The sequence below is a fragment of the Tachysurus vachellii genome, chromosome 25 (assembly GCF_030014155.1).
Source record: "Tachysurus vachellii isolate PV-2020 chromosome 25, HZAU_Pvac_v1, whole genome shotgun sequence".
NCBI lineage: Eukaryota > Metazoa > Chordata > Actinopteri > Siluriformes > Bagridae > Tachysurus > Tachysurus vachellii.
The window spans coordinates 1957754-1982813 of record NC_083484.1 but is presented as its reverse complement, the minus strand read 5'-3'; the positions used below and the strand labels follow the sequence as shown (position 1 = coordinate 1982813).

Genomic DNA, 25060 nt, shown 5'->3' with positions numbered 1-25060 from the left:
ATAAATAAATAACTCATTAGACAATGACTAAAATATTCCGCATATCAATTTGGTCTAGCAAGAAGTTTGATGTGCTTTACTCAAAGTTTTCCTGCTCAATCTACAGACGTGTTACACATAATATAGTAGATCCAAGATTTACCAAGATGAAGAAATGCGATATTTCTATTTGTTTAAGTGCAGCGTAACGTTAGTTGTGTTACTTTACCAGTAGCGCATAAACATAGCGTTCTTGTAGGATCAGTCAATGAAATACAGCGCCTTCGAGTCCAATCCTTGGGAATGACCTAACTCTTGGAACAGAAGTAAAATACAAATTGTAAAAAAGTACAATTGTAAAAGACCAACATGAACCTGAGCTGGATGCTCTGGAAAGTAATTTGGAGTTTTACAGGCGTTTGTTTCATTAAAGTATTAAATTAAACACTATTATTCTTCTAAGCATCTAGCGGCAGGATTCCTTCTCAGATACCTTTGTCGGCCCGCAAGGGGTGATCTCTAACAACGGCTACAGAAAAAGAAAACCCGACAGACTCGAATGGTGTCATTCTGTACCATGAAACATCATGTCAACGATTTTTATTCGTCAAAAATGCAACTGCAACAAGCATGTATCAAAAAGTCTGTACGACAAAGCCTTTACAAAATGGCTTGACACTTAAGTCTTCTCCCCAAAATGGCTGTTACAACAAATTGTAAACAGTTTTTTTTTTAATCAACAGTCTTACAGCACTTACAACAAAAATACAAATCAGCTAAAATAAGGGGGGGGAAAAAAGCACCTGCTCTCTTTCTGGAAGAGATGCGCAAAAAAAAACCAAACATACAAACAAAACAAAAAAAAACTGCACTATCTGTACAGAGTAAAAAAATGGAATGTTCAATGTTAAAAAAAAAAAACAAACCTAAATATTAAATCAATTTATCCGCCATATATTAATATATTTTTTAAAAAATTCTCCCATGACAGAAGGCAAAGAGCTGGACGAGAATCAAACGGACGTGATGACGTGCTTTAATGAAATTCCAAGCTGGTTTGGTCACTTAGCTTTGTGCATAGTTTTAAGGCATCATTTTGAAGCAGTCTTCTGGATGGAGAGCTTGACTGTGGCCGAGACGCTTTCCGAAAGGGAGTCTAGATCTACGTCTGTCGTCTGCTGTTACCAGACGACGGGGAGGGGACAGCTACCTATAAAAGGCACCTTTCGCTTCCTCTTTTCTTCCAGCGGAGTGACGAGCAGGTTTGCGAGACCCTGAGCGAGATCCGTAGAGATTCCAATCAGCTACATGTCCTGTGTGGCACCAGGCTGGATCCAGGGCTCAGGAGGATAGAGTGATGAAGGGGAAAGGGAGGGTTTGAAAGTGATGAGAGAGGGAAAAGGGGGTAGTGGGTCAGACGTGATGGAGGAGGAAAGGGGGGTTAGAAGGTAGAGTGACAGAAGGAGATAGCAGATGCGGTGAAGGAGAAGTGAGGATGAGTTGTAGGGAAAGAGAGAAGGAGTGTGTGTTAGGATGAGAAAGGGAGGATAGGAGGAGGAAAGCCGGTTCCTGGTCCATTCACAGCAGAAACAGCTGCAGGTCCGAATCATGTGGCACCAGAATCTGGAGTGCAGGGCGAAAATTTCACAACGGAGCACGAGATGGCGCTTGTATGGCATCTGGAGTTTCAGACTGACTCAAGTGCAGTCCTTTGTTGTTGTTGTTGTTTTTTTTCTTTTCTTTTCTTTTTCTTTGTTCAGAACATCAGCAGTAACACAACAGTTCAAAACATGTAAAAGTGGTTCTTCACATCTGTGCTTAAAGGCAAAAGGAAAGAAAAAAGTCACAGAACCAACATGATTCATTTATAACAATTTAAACAACAAAAACAACAACAAAAAAAAAGACAATCTGTAAACAGTCTTCGTAGAGGCAGCAAATGACTGGGCTCTTCACATTTGTCTTTTTTTCTCTTTCAGTTTTGTACACAACAAGGAAGATTCGTTTGCAAAATGCACCGACACACACACACACACCCGTGCACGCACGCGCACGCACGCACACACACACACACACACACACACACTGTCTCTTGGCGCAGTCGTTTAAAAACTCATGTGAATACTCTCGGTGTTTGAGCAATTCAATAAGGGGTGGAAAAAATGGCACTTTTGACCCAGCAGAAGGGAACCGTCGCATTCGGCGTTCCCCAAACCCCAGTCGAGTTCGTTCAGCGATGTTCCCCGGGATGAAAACAAAACTAAAAATATACCCAAATAAATCTTAATAAATAAAATGACATAAAAAAAAGTATAAGAGTAAGAATGAAAATCGCAGCAGTATCTGAATGAGGTATCCATGTATTGCTTTATGTGAAAGGGAAAAATAAAAAGTGAAAATTAAATAAATTAAATAAATCAGTGGTTGGTTTGAGATGGAAGGTGAGCAAATCAGAAGTGATTGAAAGCTTGAGGACAGGGCAGGGCGAGGCAGGGCGAGGCAGTGTCAGGACTCGACTCTTCCCTGAGGTAAGGCTCTGGAGCCGCCGTCCTGCTCGAACTCGGCCTCCTCTGGCTGCAGGGCCTTCCAGCTGGCTTTGTTCAGGCACAGGTGACCCAGCATGGTCTGAGAGAGACGCGTGTCTGAGAAACGAGCCCACTCTGCGAACAGCGGCTCCACCACGTACGTCATGAAACCTGCAGGATTACAAAAACAGAGAGAAAGAGAAATCAAGAATCGTGTAGATTCGCTTAATAACTCAGATGTCATTCTAACTCTCACTCATTTTCTACCACTTATCCGAACTACCTCGGGTCACGGGGCATCAAGGCAGGATACACCCTGGACGGAGTGCCAACCCATCACAGGGCACACACACACACACACACACTCTCATGCAATCACACACTACGGACAATTTTCCAGAGATGCCAATCAACCTACCATGCATGTCTTTGGACCGGGGGAGGAAACCGGAGTACCCGGAGGAAACCCCCGAGGCACGGGGAGAACATGCAAACTCCACACACACAAGGTGGAGGCGGGAATCGAACCCCCAACCCTGGAGGTGTGAGGCGAACGTGCTAACCACTAAGCCACCGTGCCCCCCAGTCATTCTAACTATTATATGTTTTTTTATATCCAGGTAATAACATTCCCTTCTGCCAATTATTTTAGGAAATCTGTGTTTAATGGAGACAGACTCGAGGCCCGGCTGATGAAAGGAATAAAAACTAATGCAATCACCTGCTCAGTACCGAATGATACAAAGCACAATGCAATCATTTTCAGGCTTAATATGAATAACTAACATTTCCTAATAAAATCATAAACATTTTCCCTCTAATTTACTTTGAAGGAAAAGAGTGTGTGCCAGATATAGGCCTCTATCCCACTGTGTAACAAACACAGATAACAAGATCGGCTCGTCTTTATTGATAAATGTTCTTCCTGTTTGGCTTTGATTCACTCTACACAACCATATTTAAATAAGTAAAGAAAATGGGGTCTAGACGATAAGCTCGCCGTCCTTCATCAGCGTCCCTGACGTCTGAGCTGGAGGCGGTGATTAATAAACTGATCGTATTTTATTTTAAATCAGAGTGATAAACCGACAGCCATCTCTTGATAAAGACGACGACACGCTATCTCCTCGTCCTGTTCTTAAACGCCATCGCAGATGTCTGTGTTTTATCTTGGTCAGGAAAAAACAAAAAGCAATCGAGGTCTGACTAGTGTAAAAGACCTCGCGATGGTTCCATCGTGTTACAGCGTTCACGGTGACGTTCTTACCGATCTGGACATCCGCTGTAGAGTTCGTGTCGCTGTCGCACAGTGGGCTCACTTCAAGTTTGTGCTTTTTCTCGATGTCTCCTAAACAGAAACCGGAAAGGAGTCACATGATCGTGCTCAGGGAAAAAGATTCAGCAGTTGCATCTTGTGTGGAAGACGTGTGTATGGGATTCTGCATGGAATTCTGTGTGGAAGCGTGTGGCGGTACCTTGGTGGAAGAATTCTTCAGTAACCTTTTCACTCCACTGCTTGCTGAGTTCCCAAGGCCTACATGGGTTACAGATATCTGCACACTTCAGGGCCATCTGCGTGCACACACACACACACACACTCAATACATGTGGTCTGAATCAATGAAGTATTTTAATTCTATAGAAATATATAAGGAGGAAAACACACACACACTCAATACATGTGGTCTGAATCAATGAAGTATTTTAATTCTATAGAAATATATAAGGAGGAAAACACACACACACACTCAATACATGTGGTCTGAATCAATGAAGTATTATTTATTTCTATAGAAATATATAAGGAGGAAAACACACACACACACACACACACACACACACACACACACACACACACACACAAATTCACCCCTTAACTCTGCAATCCACTTAATCCCACTCCTATAAATGTAAATCTCTCTTCCTGTCTCAAGCCTGGCTCACCTGCAGGATGAAGTGGCGGTGAGAGGCATTTCCCAGACACAGCTCCTCCTGGTCCAGATGCTTCCTAAACCTGGACAGGTATTCGTTCTGCCTGCTGATATCTGTGGCCAGAATCAGAGAACCCAACTGCCTCTCCATGTTCACACTAAAAGTAGACATGGACACGCTACGTCAGTCTCTGACGAAGTTCAGCAGCGTCACACCAACAGGAAAACTCACCTGTCCTCTGAGGGAAGATGGGAGAAAAGCTTAGTCTCTCGCAGCAAACCCACTGCCGACCTCCAGTGATGGTTCTCCAGAACTGAGGTATTCTACACACACACACACAGAGTTATGACAAAGCTGGATTTACCAAGACCTCCTTTCATATCTGTCTCATTTGTCTGCATCTGTAGTAGATTTGAATTTCACTACATTTGAAATATTTCCTGACAGAATAAAAGCAGCCCCTTAGACCTCCATCTGTTTTGTTCTCAATACGGGAGAATGTTTGTGCAATCACACACACACACACACATACACACACACACATACACACACAGAGCACAGTTTTAGTTCAATATCTGTCTACTACATGACAGTTGTGTGTTGTGTTGTATTCACCCTGTACAAAGAGGCTAGGTAATGGTTGGTTTTGATGAGAAATGGTTGATTGACCCCGGGGTGGTCCAGGTCATGAGTGGCTGCTGCCAGAAGGCCCAAGAGGATATCACAGGAAGTGAGGGACTTGGCAAGCTGCAAAAAGGACACACACACACACACACGCATTATAAAATCATTTACAGACCATACAAGAAATTTGAGTTCCTCCGGTTCTCCTGCGCTCGTATACCTTGGGCTCCTTCAGGTAACAGTGCATGGCCTGGGTCACGTCAGCAGCATGGACCGAGTTATGGTATGGGTTGTGATTGTGGTAATCCTCCTGAATCAGTACTGAGAGGAGCAGAAAAACACAGGAGCATGAATTCTAATGTTCTTAAGAGCTCAACACTTCTTTTTTTATCTTCTTGTGGAGACGGTGTTTGGACGTTATTGTGGAGAAACCAGGCACAAAAGCTAGTGAACTTCACAAACGACTGGGATGCTCTTATTTCCAGGGATTTCAGAACAGCGTAACAGATATTGCGTCATCGGGTAGGCGTGGCCTATTTGATAATCTAACCCTAACCCTAACCATAACCATAACCGTAGTTTTTGGTTGTTTATTTGTTTTCTAAAATAAATCTATCCTTCGTAGTATGCTGTTGTTTTTGAAAGAGGGCGTTTTTCCAAGACCTCCGGAAACACGCCCACTTTACGTCGTGGTAACGAAACCCCTGGAATTTAGTGAATGCCACAAACGACTTGTGTCAGTTATAAACAGAGGACACTGAGGTATGAAAATGTTTTCCTGTAGTCGTGGAAACCAGCGCCACCTGCGGTCCTGGAGAACATTAAATGAAAGCACACCTGTGATGTAAAATGATGAGTTGGATTTATCTTAACAACAAACACCTTTTTGTCCTTCACCCATCACTGATAGGATTTTACACTCAGGGAGAAAAATAATCTCCATGCTTTTAATCAATCAAAACTCACCTAAAAAGCGCCGTACTTTAACCATGTCCAACTGGAAGAGCTCAATTAAGCCGTAATGATTTAGCAGATATAAGGTCAAGTGGACGAGGCTGTTTCCTGAAACATCGAGAGAGAACACAAACATGACGGTTAACATGATGTACAACAGAAGAAGCAAAATTCAGTCAGGTATCAGAGAGTAATGCAAATATAAAGAAAGGAAAGAAAAAACATTAGACAGTTTAAAGACAGCTTAATATCAAACATTACATATTATATTATAGCATGGATTAAAGGTGAGTGCAAAAGTTTACACACCCTTGGGACAAATTTGAAGACGACAACCAACCAACCAACCAACCAACCAACCAATTAATTAATGAATTAATCAATCAATAAATAAATAATTAATAGCAACAATACATGCAAGTATTTCCCATATTTCTTATTTTCCTTGCACATGTTCAGTGCACAAAAATTATCACAATAATCATAAAATTGTTGGCCTTAATAATAATAATAACAACAATAATAATAATAATAATAATAATCATAAAAACAACATTAATAATAATAATAATAATCATAATAATAACAACATTAACAATAATAATAATAATAATAATAACAACATTAATAATAGTAGTAATCATAATAATAACAACATTAATTACAACAATAATAATAATCATAATAATAACATTAATTACAACAATAATAATAATCATAATAATAATTATATAATTCTGACAGATTAACAGAGGTTTCAATTTAGTCAGCATTCTTCTGTTTTATTTCTGCTTCACAAATACCAAGTTTCGTGCTGTAAATGATTTAACGGACTATTTCCTCTTCAGCCTGGTAATCAAGGCCCAAAAATTTGAATGAATTTCATTTAGTAGATAAAATGCAAAATAAAGCTGCATTTTCTGTTTTTTTAACCCCATTCAAAAACATGGGGCTTGCAAATATTTCCCTCAAGTGTATAATATAAAATAAACTAAAACAATAAAACACTGCAGAAGACAGAACGGAATGCAGGTAAAAGACGTTTGTAAAGTTGCAATGCAGGGAATCCATCCAAAATTTAGTCCATGAGGATTTTGCATACTCGAATACGAACAATAGTGTTTCTTTATACGTTTGTTTGCTGCTGAATGTTAAAAGCTGGAGAGAATTGTTGTACGTATTCACACGTGTGGTTCAGAAAAAAAAATCCATCACGAATTTATAATCAATGTTCACACGTGTTCTCTGACCAGCAGGTGGAAGCGTTGATCAAAACCAAAACTTGTCACACAACGTTGCGGCTCTTATGAGGCGAATACCGGCGTGATGCACAACACACACACACACACACACACACACACACACACACACACACACACACACACACACACACACACACACACACACACACACACACACACACACACACACACACGTCATGGACATGACCGCTTTTAAAGCACTTACCGTTTGTCAGCCTGTCGAAGAGGAAAATGTCAAAATTCCAGCTCCCAACCTTTTCCAACATACACTGCAATAAACAAACAAACAAACAAATAAACAAACAAATAAATGTAACCATAAAGCATAATACTGCCATTTAACTGTATATCCGCTGTATAAATGACCTTAACGTAATATTACTACATGGCTTTATAATACACACACACACCTCTGTCCTATTATCTATCTATTCCTCGTTTATTATTTAATGGCCAGCCATATTAATGATTGATCCACAAGTCAAAAGAAAAAAAGGTTACAGCACACAGTAAAGAACTGAAGCCGTCATGCGGTGGTGACTCGTTATCTCTTCGAATGCAAAGCGTCACTCGGAATACGCTAACGAGAGCGAGATTTGAATGACATTTCCATTTACAAGCAGAACTGTAAGAGTCTGTACGTCTATTGTGTAATAATATCTGTGATCATGTTTTCATTATGTTCATTAAGCGCTGAAAATAAAAAGTCTGAACGTTAAACATTGCGTTCTGTAGCTTTTAGCTGATTATCTGATGTTAGCTACTGTAGCTGCCTCGCCAACAACTTTCTGTCAGCGTCAGGCGGTTAATTTTATTATGCTATGTGTTTCGTCTGTTTGTGTGTGTGTTTGTGTGAGAGTGAGTGAGAGAGTGAATGAGTGAGTGAATGAGTAAGTGAGTGACAGTGTGTGAGTGAGTGAGAGTTTGTGTTTGTGTGTTTGTGCGTGGGTGTGAGTGAGTGTATGTGTGTGCGTGTGTGTGGGTATGAGTATGTGTGAGTGAGTGTGTGTGTGTGAGTGTGAGTGTCTGTGTGTGTGTATGTATGTGTGTATGTGTGTGTGAGTGTATGTATGTGAGTGTGTGTGTGTGTGTGTGTATGTGAGTATATGTGTGTGTGTGTGTGTGTGTGTATGTGAGTGTATGTGTGTGTGTGTGTGTACTGTATGTGTGTGTCTATGTGTGTGTGTGAGTGTGTGTGAGTGTGTATGAGAGAGATGATTGAACACACACCCTGGCTTGTCCGCAGTAATCTTCATCTAGGATGTGCAGGGGGTTCAGGTGCGGCGCTCCGCGCAGTAACCGGGACGACAGGAGGTGACGCTGGAAACTGAACAGCCTGCGGATCCTCCGGGCTGGAATCGATCCCGCTGACTCGGCACGGGCTGAAAACAAAACACACACACACACACACACACACACACACACACACAGAGAGAGAGAGAGAGAGAGAGATGAGACCACTACAGCACACATCCGAGTTAAAGGAATGATTCAGACACTTTTCCTTTTAAATAAACTATTTATTCCAATTAGAACAAATTAAATTTAACACGGAAGAACACAGTTTGTGAAGAACTGCTTCATGACTGTTCAGTGCTGTTCAATCTTTATCTTCCACCTGGAACTACTTTTTCCGGAAGAATTTGCAAAGTGTGAGTTTAAAAACCGGAACTACTTTTTAAATCCACTGCTGCTTTACTGGAGAATTTGATAAAACACCCTAATAAGAACATCAGCTTTGAAAGCTCATGTTATGTGTGTATCGTCCTAAAATGTTCATATCCCAAGTGTAAATGCTGCAGTTTTGAATTTACATCCAAAAGCCAATATTTAAAGGTTTATTGACCGAATAAACTTATGTCCTTTACAACATCCAACTTCCGTTACAAGCGAACCGGTTTTTCAGTTTTCTTCCCCCAAAACAGGAAGCGTGTCTATATCCTCATCAGTAATACAGACACGTATGCTATAGAATAGAGAGAAGAAACTGAAGTGAAAGCACAAACGTGTTGCTTTAATTTACAGTAATGAACTTTAAAGTCATGCAGCGATCTAAAAGGTCAGTAATGCTCCGAGATATGCTTTCTCTCATGTTCGGCTTCCTTTCATTCCACCGTATCGAATCTGATGTCATTCCGAGGCCTGAAGCATAAAGTTTCTCACGAAGAGAGGCAGCAGGTCATAAAACACTGTTACGGTAAATAACCTGAGGCGGCCCTGTGTGTTTTGTGGATTAAAGTGAATGAGGTAGGTGATTGATTAACACTGCATTGTTATGCAGGCTTGAAACGCGCTCGTCGTTGCCAGAGCGAACGGAGAGGTGGAGCGCTGACGCAGCGACTCGCTCCAAACCTCCACTGCCAGGCTCAAAAAGTTCAACTCCTGCCGGACCAAAACACAACCAAACAACCCAACACAGCCACCATGTGGAACGGCTCAGATAGAGCGTGTCATGGCAGTGGTTTAGTGTGTAACAGCATGTGTAACTGTATGGTTTTGGAATCATGGGAACATAAAACGCTGTTGTGCTGATTAAAGAAGATAAACCTGAAATGCATTTCCACGGACAACTCGTATAACTAGTGTGTCGATCCAAGAGAACAATTCATGTGTTAATGATTTGCATTTCCTCTACACTGGAACCATTATGCAAATTATGACTAACCATTTTTTTTATTTAAAGTTATAACAGGGAACTGAAGAAACACTTTGTCGTGTCATTGGATGGTTCGAGAGAATTCGTTTGAGTTTGCCGCTTTAACTTTACCTGTCGCCTGAGATTTCTATAGACTATATACACAAGCACAGGTCTGATGAAAGTGTGAAAGTGTTTATAGACGTGTAATAAACAACAGTGCTCCTCCGTGCGATACTTACAGTGTAAGGTGCGGAAATCGACACCCAGGTACGGGTGCGAGCCTCTTCGCTCGGGTTCAAATCCTGCCTGGCTTCTCACTCTCACATCTCCTAGAAAGCATCAAGACAAAGTCCCTCAAGAGGTTTGTTAGGCCTAGCGTAGTGCTGGACACACACAAACACATGCGCGCACACACACACACACACACACACACACACATACGCATAGCCAAAACGTGGAAAGGAGGGCGAAGAGAGCGAGAGAGAGAATGAGAGAGAGAGAGAGAGCATGCAGCTCCATGCCGGGAGGAGAAAGGCATTAGTATTCAGGCTGGCACAAGCGAGGTAAACGCGAGAAAAGAAAGGCAGGCTTGTGCCTCAGCCCAAGTCAGAATGGTGAGGGAGGGGGGAAAAAAAAGTCATAGGGACTTCAATGAGATTGGCCAAAGCTCTCGAGTCACATCTGTTAAATTCTCATTCAATAGGCCTTTTCATGAGACTGTGTTGCGGACAGGGGGAAAAAAAAAATCATAAAGGAAAATATAATTGAAATAAATAAATAAAAAAGCTTGCATAGAATTCTACAGAGTAATGGCAGCGTCCAACAGGTCAAGTCACTAGTGATTGTGTACATGTGCATTAAATAAGTGAATAAATATAAATAAATGAATAAATACATAAATAAATAAGTAAATAAAGGACAGCCTCCCAGCAGTACATTTACTTACTTGAAAACAGCTGTTTGAATATTACACAAGCCCCTATCAAAATACCAAAACTGTGAATTACAATTACATAAGCAACACTATCGTTTCAAAATTAAAGCAAGAAAGAAACAGAAAAAAAGAAAATCATCATTCAAACAAAAGGTAGACATGAGTAAAAAATGTTGAAATAAAAAACAAAAGCATTCAAACGATCTGAGAGAAAAATGTACAAAAGTGTAGTAGCGCACGTCACGCATGCAAACGGGAAGTACCACACGTGAAAAACCAGACTGAAGCTCCTGAGCATGCAGGAGGAGGGGAAGCCGCTGAGGTGGAGAAGCTAGGGGCGAGTGGGGCGCTCGGGGCAGGAAGGAGGGAGGGAGGGAGGGGGCGAGGGTGGTGTAAACGCGCATCCCCATTACACAACCACAGCAGCTTTTTCTCCCATAAAACTCCCCGGTTTCGTTAGCAGCATGACATTTGACCTCTGCGGCTCGGCTCTGTTTCCGTGCGTGCTTCAGATGAATGAAGGAGTTCGTCAGAGGGGCGAGCGAATGAGTGGACAACAAGACTGTTTTATCGGCAACGGCTCGAAATAAACGTAGCAGATCAGGGTGAGGTTGCTGGGGTGTTTTTTTGTTTCGGGGCTTCGGAAAATAGTTTAGGAAAGCTGCTAAAAATTCACTGGGCATTTAAACTCCCTTCAAAGGTGATGTTTCTGTAGCTGAGAATTACTGCTTGTAAAGTTAACAGCAAAAAAATCTGCACACCCACATGCTTGTGTGTGTGTGTGTGTGTGTGTGTGTGTGTGTTTACCACAGACAAGAATTCTAAGCGTTTCCCTGTATTTACTCCAAACTTATATGCAACAAAAGTTTACTGACAGTCGTTAAATTCCATCAATAAATACTTACAGATTTTTGTTTAGAGATATTTGTTGTCATATTTAGATTCATTTCAGGGACACTGAAGGTGAGCATGAAGACGAGACGCTGCGGGACGTTCATGCGGGCGAGAGCGAGCGGCCAGATATGAAGCTTGTGAGACGAACAAATACGAGATGAACCGCGAGCTGGCGACGATTCGTTCATTCTTACTTTAAATCAGGATAATAGTTTGTTTATGTTGTGGAAAATAGAGCTAGATTAGTCACTTTTAAATGACTTTATAAATATAACTTAAAATAAAAATAACTTTTAAATATTGGCTTTTGGATGTAAAATACAGTGAAATTCCGTGTAAATAAATAAATAAATTTTAAAAGTTTTTTATTTAAAAAAAAAAAAAATCCATGTAGGTCTCAAGTTCAGACATATATGAATTAACTATAGAAAACATTTTTTTGTTTGTTTTCTTTGTTTCCAGGAACGTACAACTATTATTATATATTATTATATTTAATTATTTGTTTGTTTATACATTAATTTATTCATTGTTTATTTATTCATTGATTCATTCATTTATTTATTTATTAATTAATGAATTAAACCTTTTATGGCTTAGGCCACACCCACTTTGCTCTAACCCTGAGGCTGTTTATCAATCTAAAACTGTGTATATATTTATTATCAGTACGTTTGGCGTCAAAAGAATTGAGTGTGAAAACGTGTTGAATTCTTCTCCGTGGTAAATCCTGCATGACATCGTGCCTCCGGCGGATAAAGTCGTAGACGTAGACGTATCACTTTAATGTCGCCGTATTTGTCGTTTTACAGGAAATACCAGCTGCTCGGAATTCTCAGTGCCGAGTCGCTCCGAGAGGTCGAAAGGTCAGTGTAAATCTGGGCCATATCTGTGTTAATCAGATTGACTGTAATCAAATCACAATAAAAATTTCAAAGGCGAGATCCTGAGGGGCTTTAAACCCTTCTGCTGATGAGATTATCTGAGGCTGTGTGATTGACAGGGCAGGTATCAGTACACGACGACGGTGTGATCAAGAACAGAGCTACAGTGTTTGCTGCTTTGTTTTAGTGTGTGTGTGTGTGTGTGTGTGTGTGTGTGTGTGTGTGTGTGTGTGTGTTAGTACAAATGGTGCTTACCTAGCATGCGAATATACAGAGCAGTTTGATCAGAACTGTCGTAAGAGATTGCGCCACGTCTCTGTGGGAAAGAGTTAAAAAAAGAGAAAGATTGGAATTAAAGAGTCTCAAAGAAAAACAATTGTATTTAATTTAATTTGCATAGTTTATTCTTAGTGACGGTATATAATATAGCTAGCTTAGCATGCAGAGTGTACGGTGGAACATTTTCACATACAGTCTATTTTTGTGCACATTTTAGACAAGTTAAAGCATACAGTATTTTGAAAAGCCTTTGATTCAAATCTCATACTCAGTCATACAGTCGTACCGAGGTTTCCACACAAGCTTATCTAAATGTTCTAAGTGTGAGGAGAAGAAAAAAATAACTGAGTGCACCTTTAATAAAGACCCCCCCCCCAAACCCCCACCACGCCACACACAAGCTAAGCCTTTAACTTCTAAACCGCTTCATTTACAATCAGTACATGACTGATGCTGACCTCTGATCAGACTTCATGCCTCACATGACAGACGCAACCAGACGCCGGAACGTAAACAAGAGCACAATGTTTTCAACTATCTCTGAGGTGATGTTTGTAAAGGTGACAGCATGTGTGTGTTTCTCACACGGCTGTACTTCTATAGAAGTGTGTTTAACAGCCAGAGACTGGACCATCCCACCAAGACACACACACACACTCACTCTCTCGCACACACACAGACACAGACACACACACTCTCTCGCTCACACACACAGACACACACAGACATACACACAGACACACAGACACACACACACAGACACACACACTTCAGCTCCACAGGAGGACACAGGGTTCTGAATTAAGCACGCCTCATCTCTCCTGTTTAATCTTCTTGGTCATTGCCTGCCCTGCTACACTAAGCTGCTGGGTGATTAACACAAACTCGCAACTCATCTCATCAAGTGACTGTGTAACAAAAAGGCTGATTATTAATCAGAAACGTCAAAAAGAAAAACAAACCTCCCCGACCATAACACTTCCCTATCTAATCAAACTACTACTACTACTATTACTACTACTACTATTACTATTATTACTACTACTACTAATAATAATAATAATATTAATAATAATAATAATAATAATAATAATAATATGTCCAAATCATTAAATAATATGGAGAGTTTAAAAAGAAAAATAGAAAATAAGATTCTAAAATGGAAAACTGATTTCCGGTCTTGAACAAAAGAAATAATTACAAAATAAACAAATATATCAATAAATAATTATTTAACTCTCGCTTCTAAATGAACATTTTTTATTTTGTATATTATTTTACATATTTTATTTTATTCTATAAAATTGTCCTAAATTTTTTTAGGCTTTTTTTTTTTTTTTTAAGATAACATTCTGCTTTAATGTTTATTATGTAAAGCACAAAAGAATTGGCACCTTCAGTGAAAATCCAACAGTACAAAAAGAAAGAAAAGAAAAAAAAGATTTTTTGATGGTTATTAAGTCTTTACAAAATGATAAATTTTATAACAATTTAAAAAACTACACGTTGCACAATTTGCTGTGTTTGAAACCATCTGACAAATGACTAAGTGTAAATGTAACAGTCATTTCAAAGAGCTGTTAAAGAAAAAGAGAGAGAGAAAGAAAGAAAGAAAGAAAAAAAAAAACCACCCTTCAAACTATTCAGAAATCTTTCTGCACGATGGCGCAGGAGGGAAGGAGACGAGGCTGAAAAGCTAAAGACCTGGTTCGTCTTGTGCTGGCTTTTCTTCGCGCGCACACACACACACACACACACACACACACACACACACAAGTACAGCTTTTAGACGGCTGGACGTGGTGTCCCCAGATGGCACACAATTCAGTGTTTGACGTCAATGGACAACCAATTTGCATACTTGAGTTTTAGCCATTATCAGTCCTGCTCTCCCTTCAGACTCCTGCAATTACAAAATAAAATAAAGCTTTTTTCCCTGGACAAGCAAAAATTAAACATAAATCTAAGAAAATGGAACAATATTGGAGGAGCAGGTTTTAAAGATTAAGGCTTGTTGCATGATTCCTGTGTGTGTGTGTGTGTGTATGTGTGTGTGTGTGTGTGTGTGTGTGTGTATATACATCTCTGCTTAATTACCGCTATGAAAGATAAACCCAGGATGACCGTTTGAGGTGTGTCCAGTTCCGGACTCAAACCAGGCGTAACCCTGCAATAACGGCGTGTGACTTGCTAAAGGACACGACAGCACACTTACGCCAGGCAGGCTTCAAACGACGAGCACGCTGCCTGTTGAGTCATTTTGCCGTCCACAAGCGCCGTGTTTACACACATGACGCGCCGTTCGGCGTGTGAGTAATCCCAAGCAGGGGGTGCTGAGAGGAGCGTGCCCATATGGCACTGGTGCTACCGAGGGCTGCTATAACTCTGAGAAGAGCAGAATAACGTCACCTGCTTCAGCATGAAAACTCTCAGCGGGTCGTCGATTCGTGAGGACACACCTGCGACTTTCAGGGGATTTATGCAGAACCAAAATATATCCTGGCAAAACTAAATATACAAACCTCAAGCTGCTCTGTGAAGGAGCGGTACAAAGGAAACGCACGATCAGAGCCATTTATAAACTTCATGAGGAATTTCAGGCCTGCTTTGAGGACTCTATTTGAACAGGTTAACTCGGCGCCGAATCGCAGAGCCGCATGCCAACCGCTACACAACAGCGAGGTGCGAACAGAGTCTTGTGAGTTTGCACGGACACGTCGGAGCCGAAAGACAAGGCACAGACACCAAGCCTGCATGTCTGCTGCATTACACGCAGCATATAAAGAATAAAACTGTGCACTGTGTTGCACTCGTACCAGATAAGCAGCAGTCATGGTGCTGTTTGATGAAGCTGAGTTAAACATCAACACCTTGACAAATCCCTTCCTAATACATAAGATCATAACACACACACACAAAGTTCTTTAGACCTTCTCAGGCAGTCACGTAACGCGTGATGAGACGATTGCATTGTACGCAAAATACAGCGATCGGATTGGTCGAAATCTGTTCGGGGTCCAATCTAGTTACAGGACGAATGAAATGTGTGAACCAGGTGGAGTTCAGCAGTTATACAGGAAGTAGTACTTCACTAAACGATCATGGTGCTACATGCTCGCAAAACGCAATTCATACTTCAGCTGCTGATCACGTAAGAAATAAAAAAATTCTCCATGAGCCTTTATAGGGAAATCAGGAATATCAGTGAAGTAACGAAGTTTGTCCTTGAATAGCAAATATGGAAAAATCTTATCCCTAAGCATGCCAACAGATCGAATCGCTTAGATCAAGTCAGTGAGTGAGCCGTTACTATAGAAACCATAACGTATTTACGTATATAACTGCTCTCAGTAATTACACTTCAAGTCTTCGGTAACTAGCTGACGGTTATACAGATTTAATCAATGTCAGTCTGAACCGTCCGACCCTGTCCGATCTAGCTATTTTCGTTAGATTGTGGACGACGGTAAAGATCATGGAGCTACTATTGGACGCATTACCTCGGTCGTAAACGAAGAATCTTTCAAAATGGATCAGATATTGCTTTTATGCGGCTGTCTGCGAAACGACTCCAGGCCGCATATCACTAGCTGTCCACCTGCACACGTATTCGCTCGGCCAAGGTGACTGTTATGGCTGCATTGGGAACGAGCGCAGCGCACAGTGGCACGGCGGGTCGGGATTAGACTCAGCGGGGAATCCTCTCTGCTCCGCTGTGCCACAGAGTGACCGATTCCTTCAGTAAAACAGTTCTACCGGAGGAGAAAGTCATGCCAGTGTTAAAAACACTAGTCGGAGTTGCTAGCTGTTGGGTGAAGTCAGAGACAAAACATTGTTTTTTTTCCCCCGAAGAGGAAATAAAAGCTACAGTTAGCTCCAAGACCTACCTTGAAGAAAATCCATCTGATGAGAAAGCCAATTAAAGACCAGATCAGAGCTATTCCCATTGGACCTTGAGGACACAGACGATCATAATCTCGGTCTCCGAGTGTGGGTGTGTGTTACTGTGTGTGTCAGAATGTGGGCGTACGTGTGTGAGTGTGTGTGTGTGTGTTTGTCTGTCAGAGACTCAAGCTTAAGGCCCAGACAGCGTGCTGAGTGCTGAGCTTAGTGCAGCTGTCTTAGCCATGCTGCCGTCACCTGACCACCCAATCATGGGACAGGCGCCGCGGAGAGACGCAGACATACACAAACCAGCTGTCCGTGACGGCCATGAGCGCCTCTCATAAACCCCACCTCCCTCACGTGCCCCCTCAATCTCCACAGCTTCCAAGCGACAGCGAATCACAGCAGCAGATCCTCTGACGCACGTAGGAGGAGGGGCTTTGAGGGACCGAGCACGCTCTCGTCTCCTTATCAGTGCAGCTCAAGTGCACACTGTACACTCCATTTACTACATAATACACTGCACAAACCTACAACATCCCAATGAAAGATTAGGAACTTGTTCCTTTTTCTAAAATCTTACGTTATTTAAAAACATATTATATATTAAATATCCCAATGCCCAACACCCCCCCCCCCCCCCAACACCCACACACACCTTTCATCTTATTCATAAATATTCAGAAAGCAGCCCCCACCCCCTGCTCATTAATATTCATTACTTGGCTAATAGTCTTCACAACAAAACCATTTTGCACCTATTCCATGAAATCTGGGTTTCAAAACATCCTGACTTTTCAAAACCAAACAGAAATTTGCTGATTCGTAACTTTTTCATCATGAAAACGTCAGCAAGCGATGTACAATTTCTCAGCAATGTACAATGTACAATTTCTAGCTTCTCGTTATATAGGCTCTTCTTCCAGTCATTTTAAATATACTAATATTTTAAATAAATGAAGCTGCTTTTTATACACCCACAACATGTGGTTAGTGAAGAAACCCATTTTGACAATTGTGACGTGTTGATTGGTTGCCGTGAACCAATCACGACAAAATATTCAAACGATTTTCCTGTGAGGCAATCTCTCACTCATTCACTCACTCATCTTCTACCGCTTATCCAAACTACCTCAGGTCACGGGGAGCCTGTGCCTATCTCAGGTGTCATCGGGCATCAAGGCAGGATACACCCTGGACGGAGTGCCAACCCATCACAGGGCACACACACACACACACTCTCATTCACTCACGCAATCACACACTACGGACAATTTTTCCAGAGATGCCAATCAACCTACCATGCATGTCTTTGGACCGGAGGAGGAAACCGGAGTACCCGGAGGAAACCCCGAGGCAAGGGGAGAACATGCAAACTCCACACACACAAGACGGAGGCGGGAATCGAATCCCCAACCCTGGAGGTGTGAGGCGAACGTGCTAACCACTAAGATGTGAGGCAATCGATTAATATATTCATTTCAGCAATTGATCAATCACAGCAAACTATTAAAATGAGCTTTCTGTGACAAAGACGAGGTGATTTGATACCGCAGGTGTCCCAAATCAAATATTTAGACACTATTCCACTAGATTGTGAGGTAAATAATGTAGTGTTAGAATTTCACTTCACTGGAAACAAGATTCCTAAACGCTGTTCCAGCATGACAAAGCCCCTGAGCTCCATGAAGACCTGGCTTGGAGATTAAGGTTCATGTAGAAGAACTCGAGTGTCCTGCACAGAGCCATGACTCTGACTCAACCCCATCGAACACCTTTGGAAGAATCAGTGCATGGAGCATCAGTAACATCCCAACATCAGTGTCTGATCTGAACAGAAATCCTCACAGCCATCATCTAACATTTAGGAGAAAGCTTCGCAGAAGACAGGAACTGAGAGACGGATATTTTTATATCAGTAAAGAGGCAAACGAGTTGATATTAATGGCTTTGGTTGTAGAACGTGTTTGACGTAGAGGATTTCACATACTTTTCGCTGTTTAGTGTATATTTTGAAACGTATCGTTTATGTTTGTGGGTAAAACCAAATGAAACAAGGCTGATTATTTATTTATTTATTTATTTATTTATTTTTATTTATTTATTTTTAACTGATTTTGGATTTGGTTTCAAGGCCAAACTATGGAACCATGACGGCAGTAATTTTAAATAAAAATCTCCATTCTTAACCAATTATGCCTCATGTTCCAGTCCATTCCCCGGTCACGGCCTTAGACTCACAAACACCTCGTTTTGAGAACAGGTGTGCAATCAAATGCTCTCCCGCAGCCCAAATTAGGCCCGTCGTAGCATCGACATCACCACATATGTCTGTGGAGGAGAGTTTCCACAAATAGACCAGCAGCACGTTAGGCGAACTGAACACCGCACCACGGGCGCTACGACACACACAAGACTTCTCGCTGTTTCTCACATGACTTTCCACACGATGCAGACTTATTTAAAGGGTGCGATTTTAACTGCGACTTCTACTGTCTGGAAATAATCTACACACGAGCCCTGAGCTTGAACACACACCCACATAAGCTCCTACTCTATATGGATTTAATATACAAACTCCTCGCTGTATGTTTACAGGGTCATATACTGAACCACACACACATACACACACACACACACACACACACAGAAGGAGGGAAGTGCCAGAGACCGTAGGTGGGCGAGGGGCGAGAGTCATGCGGATTAGGGATCGAGAGATCAAGTACGAAACTGCTGACTCCCGAACCAAACTCAGGAAATGGGACAATGTTGCGTGTGACCACATGTCCCACAGGGTGAGGGAGGAAACGAAGATGACTATCATCATCATCTTCTGTTTTGATTTATCAGTCACAAGTTATCGGCGAGCTGCTCGATGAGTCAATCGTGAACATTATCTCAGGGATGGGCCGCAGTCATGTCTTTGGCCACGCCCACATTCACACTCATGACCCTCTGTATTCGTTAGAGCTGTTAATTAAGGGCTAAAACATTTAGTGAAGTGCTGTTACAGGAAAACAATCAAGGTGTGGGTGAAGAGAAAGAGATATTTTTATCAACACAAAGCTTCCTAAAGTGACATACTTTTATTTTATTTATAGAAATTGCCATAAAAAGTTCCTGTTACACTTTAGCAGCTATGTTTCTCTCAGAGACAAAATAAAAGTCACTTGTTAGCATGCGAGCACAAAAGGGAACAACTTCCTACTTTGTTTGGGGAAAACAAAAAATTCCAGCTTTACCTCTAACTGTTTGTAAGCGCCGATACTGGAGACTCCTTCCATCAGTTTTTTTAATTCTACTTCTGGTGCTAAATAGACTTCCTTCAATTTAATAGTTCATATGAATATTAACTGTTGGTCTAATATATTTCTGATTAAATGCAATAAAAGTAGCAAAAAAAGGTACAATTACAATTGTAAAAAGGTCAAATAAAATTTTCTAATAATTGAATTATTATTATTTAATTATTATTAAATCTTTGGAGGTCATAGGTCATAGCAATACCTCGATTTATTTATTCTCTGCCGCTAATGTCGCTAAGGTAATAACCTCCGACCTCCTGTATAATCACGTCTCAAAGATAAAATTAATAAATAAAATAATAAAGAAAGTATAAATAATATATCTCCAGCTGCAAGAATACAGAGCAACTTCCTTTTTACAAAATTCACCACATGTTTATAAATTTTTTTTCTTTCTTCCCGCTTCACTGTATAACTTCCCCCATTCCATTCAGTGCCGTAGTGAGGTCACCTCGCTCGGAAGCGGTCGTGTCCCTTCCTTCAAACACGTGCAGTCTGTTTCTGCTTTCTTTCCCCTTAGCGCAATAACGGTCAGTTTATCAGCACTTTGTTCTTCCTCATACGTTCATTAGCAGGCACATGAAAAAACGAGCGAGCAAAAGAGGAAGCCGTGACGATTCCTGTTCAAACTCGGCCTGACTCGGATTAAAGGAACGCTTCATAAACTCAGAGCTGCTTTAAAGAGCTTCACAACTGCACTGGACGTTCCTGTGCAGTCTCTCGTACAAAACAACAAAAACTTTTTTCGAAGCATACAGTGGAAAGACTTCATTCAGACTTAATTATTTAGAGTAAACGGTTAATTATTTTTACCTTTAGAAGCTGCAAATATGGTAAAGTTAGTACACAAAAATAAAATTCCCTCTTTTTAATCTTCTTTTTTCAAAAGAAGTCACTATTTAATATGGAAATAAAGTTTTGTAGAGGTTTTTTACGTTTGATAAATAAACATGAAAATAAAAATAATAATATAGATAGATAGATAGATAGATAGAGAGAGAGAGATAGATAGATAGATAGACAGATAGATAGATTATATAATTAGGATTTCATGTCGTATTTTGGGTGTACTTGTCGATAATGTTAAATTGTAGGTCTTAAAGCAATGTGCTGTATTTTGAAGTAAAGTTTAAAGAAATATCAGTGAAATAGAAGATAGTTGAAATAGTGAATATGAAATAGTTTAGAATACGAGTTTTGTGCGGCAGCCAATGAAAACAGAGAAGAGGCGTGGCCTATGCTCCATCGTCTAAATAAATCATCAGGTCTTGCCAAATTTTCAGACATGAACCGAAAATTCGATTCATTTCTGATTTGATTCATTAGACTTTTGTCTTTGCTATTGTCTTAATGAGATTTCCGTGTAATTAATATTTAATCAGTATTTTTTAAATTATTTTCACTTTAACATGAAACATTCAATAAGAAATAACGTACTAACACACATCCTTAATTCGTGCAGCAAAAGCTTGTCCAGAATTTTCCTCGTCCAGAATTTACGAAGCTAAAATATACAAAGAGTTTATATTCTATTAATCTTTATATTATTCTTTATATTAACCTTTTGTTCTATGGTTATGTTCTGTAAATGTCACTTGTAAAAAGCGCCATACAAATAAACTTAAATTGAATTAAAAAATCGAATTGAAGTTTATCCATTGTGAGTAATTATGTGATTATATGAAGACCAAGCACAATGAGAAGCAGTAAACAAACAGACATCACAACAAAAGCATCATGAATGAATAACTGACATTATCTCCATCCAGTGCTGATGGTCAGGGGATAAAAGGTCAGGAGAAACCTGCGGGTCGGGTCACGGGTCGATGTCGGGTTTCAGGCGTTCCCTGACCCTGAAAAAACTACCGTTAATACACGCTTGATATCTAAAGCTTGTTTTTCTGTGTAAGAAAAACAGCATATAAGCTGTTCTGGTGCAGTGATGAAGATGAAGAGAGCTGTTCACGCTGTGACACGTGACACGCACTTTTGCATTGTTGATGCATCCAAACAAGGAACATGAGCAGAATATTGTTGGAAAAAAAGATCTCGCAACTAGGGGAGGAGATCATATTTTCAAAACATTTGTTATTAGACTATTCAAATTACGCAGTAAGGTGAACAGTAAAGAAGAAACCACAGAAGGTCATGGAGTTATAGGACTAAAACCGGTGAAGCAAAGGACTACACCATGACGTTGATGCTCCCCTGAGAGGATCCTGTGGTATCTAGAGATGTTCCAGCTGGATTCTTCTTCATAAAGATTTCAGATTTTCAAAGAGAAGATGGTGACTTCACGTGGTGGTGTTTGAGGACAACAACCTCCTAATTAATACACAATTGTCAGACTGTATGTGACAGTAGAAAGGACATTATTCATAATAACACTCTCTGGTGTTTATAACAGTTTATAATCACACCCTCCAGTGTCACCCAAATGAGGATGAGGTTCACTTTTGAGTCTGGTTCCTCTCAAGGTTTCTTCCTCTTCCATGAAATGTAGTTTTTCCTCACCACAGTCATAATAAGTCTAATATTAATCTTGACCTTTTATATAAAATTAATCTTTGTATAATGTTAATATTTCTTAATTAAAGAATGACATCATGTTTTTTATATAACCATTTATAGAGATATTTACTGTTATGGAATATCCTCCAAGAAAGGATGAATTATTTACCTGCAGAGCATCGAAAAAAAAATTACACTGGAGAACATGCCGTTATAGACATCCAGTTGTAGAAAGTTTAAACGGTCACGCTGTGTACTTTATAGCCAACACACACACACACACACACACACACACACAAAAGAACGTTTTATGTCGTAAGTGCCATTATTCATGCATGCGTGGGTGAAAATTGAATATTCAAATAATAATCGCAGAACGCTTTAAAGAAAATTTGAATATTAATAATAATAATAATAATAATAATAATAATAATAATAATAATAATAATAATAATATAGTCTGAGATGCTTTTCCCTTTACACAATGGTCTTAAGTCATCAGCTAGCTGACCGTCAGGATTATTTTTAATAATATTTTATAAGGAATATGTAATATATTGGGTACTGGTTGTGGAACAAATCATTAACAAATGCAAAATTCAAAAGACAGAATAAAGCGAATGAAAATGTTCAAAATACTCAATAATTTGTAAAGCTATAAGACATCAACAAAACAAAACTCGAAAATCAGGCAGATTAGTGAGTCTCAGACTTGAACCTAGAGTTTGCATGCATGCACAGACAACACACACACACACACAACACCTTGTGAAACACTGAACAGCTCATTCAGCATTGTTACCACATCCTGAAACTACGTCAATCCAACGGCTCTGCATGAAACCCTTATCGCCTCACTGAAGATAAACAAATTCAAGAAGAAACAGTCACCAAGCGTGCGGGATGAGGCCTCCAACGAGCACTCGCTGCACCGCTGACAGCTAATCTCTCCCATTTCAGACTTCCTACCAATACCATGATACACACTGGTTCGGTATCTCAGTTTACACACGATAACGCTAATGATAGACACCGAGGCGGACGGTGTAGAGCCGCACGTGCACCAGGGGCACAATGTGAAATTCACAACACTAAAGACCTGCCATTATAAAACACTTAAGTGCTATTGTGATGGTAATTCAGTGAAGACTATTAATGGACTGAATTTATTTCCTGATACATCTTAAGTGATGTAGGATTCTATACTGCAACCATTTTCTCAAATATTTTTCCTATGTTACTTTTACCAGATGTGCCTGAACCTTGGGATCCTTCGAAAAAAGGGGTAAAACTGATGCCTGGGGGTAGTTTGTAGATGTAGCAAAGATTTACACAAGTCAAAGTCAACAAATCAAGACAGGCTTCATCAGAGAGCAAATACTGAGAGTTTACCACATGATGGAACAATGTGTTAAGCCTCAAAAACAGAAAAGCAGCTCAGAACATCAAGAAACGGACAGAGGAGAAGATCAGGTACCAGAACGATGGGAAGAGAAGAGTGTGGACAAAGGATGAGAAGGAAGTGCTCGTTGTTTAAAATATAGAACCTCGTCTTATAGAACCGGAGAGTGAAGCTGCTGAAGCAGAAGACTGACCTAATTTTTTTGTCACATATTCAATATAGAATAGCAAAGTTCTTTCTTCCAGCTTTGGAAGATGGGGTCATTAAGGAGTATCTCTGGAGCAAGACCCCAACCTTCTGATGAACAACCAAGAGCCTCAACCATGTGAGCTAGGACTGCGCACTTTATCAGTATTTACTGATCGTGTGACTGCTGACAGAAGCAGCATGATGAGTTCTGATGTGTAGAAAGCTTAAACGATTCAAAACTCGTTGGACGGTGCTTCACGCTACAGCTGTACGATGACCTGAAACACACAATCACAATGAGACTTTTTTTAACAGAGGAACTGCGACGGTCTGCAATGGAGTATGCGCTTTCTAAAGATGTAACTGAGGGCAAATCACAAACCAACGTTCAAGCAGGAAGAGAAAAATCCTGGCAGAACATCACCAAAGAGAAGCCCAACGTCTGGTGGCGTCCGAATCAATTTCATCATCAGCTCTGACAGGAAGAGGCAATTTTACTGACATTGCAGACAACCAACCGCAGTGCTTTATTTAATGTCGCAGCCTGTTCGTTGTTTTTGTTTTAATCGCACTGATTATATCCTGCGATTCTCATTTATCCGCCAGAAATTTAGTCCAATTTGTTCAATCACTGACTGAATTTTCTGACTCAGAAAGAAAAACCAAGCCACTTGAAATAAGACTAGCCAATCAACTATGACAAAAGTAATGATATTGTATCTGATGACCACTCTCAAAAAGATTTACTCCTTCACTGCTTGGTGGTTTTTAGCTTATTTGATTTTGTACGCATCACCAACCTGCATCGGCTGTGCCGTAAAAGCCTACCGTCGTTTCCAGATGAGGATTTGTTAGTTAGTTCG

At 40.4% G+C, this 25060-nt stretch overlaps 1 protein-coding gene across 11 annotated transcripts in view; it reads right to left on the bottom strand.

Annotated features, from left to right (window-relative positions):
* Positions 1 to 539: 539 nt before the first annotated feature.
* Positions 540 to 25060, bottom strand: part of pde7a (phosphodiesterase 7A) — a 30808-nt gene continuing 6287 nt past the window's right edge. Inside the window, exons 1-15 of one of the 11 annotated variants that reach the window (XM_060861261.1) lie at positions 16793 to 17318; positions 14767 to 14808; positions 12882 to 12942; positions 10861 to 10893; positions 10154 to 10243; positions 8507 to 8658; positions 7482 to 7545; positions 6027 to 6122; positions 5281 to 5381; positions 5052 to 5183; positions 4668 to 4759; positions 4449 to 4593; positions 3980 to 4076; positions 3772 to 3852; positions 540 to 2675 (exon numbers count right to left, since the gene is read on the bottom strand). In XM_060861261.1, coding sequence (XP_060717244.1) covers positions 2485 to 2675; positions 3772 to 3852; positions 3980 to 4076; positions 4449 to 4593; positions 4668 to 4759; positions 5052 to 5183; positions 5281 to 5381; positions 6027 to 6122; positions 7482 to 7545; positions 8507 to 8658; positions 10154 to 10243; positions 10861 to 10893; positions 12882 to 12942; positions 14767 to 14808; positions 16793 to 16852 — 1437 coding nt within the window. In that variant the 5' untranslated portion in view covers positions 16853 to 17318 and the 3' untranslated portion in view covers positions 540 to 2484. Of the gene's footprint in view, positions 2676 to 3771; positions 3853 to 3979; positions 4077 to 4448; positions 4594 to 4667; positions 4760 to 5051; positions 5184 to 5280; positions 5382 to 6026; positions 6123 to 7481; positions 7546 to 8506; positions 8659 to 10153; positions 10244 to 10860; positions 10894 to 12881; positions 12943 to 13363; positions 13488 to 14766; positions 14809 to 16792; positions 17319 to 25060 lie in introns of those variants that run through there. The other 10 variants (XM_060861262.1, XM_060861263.1, XM_060861266.1 and 7 more) reach the window with 10 other exon arrangements.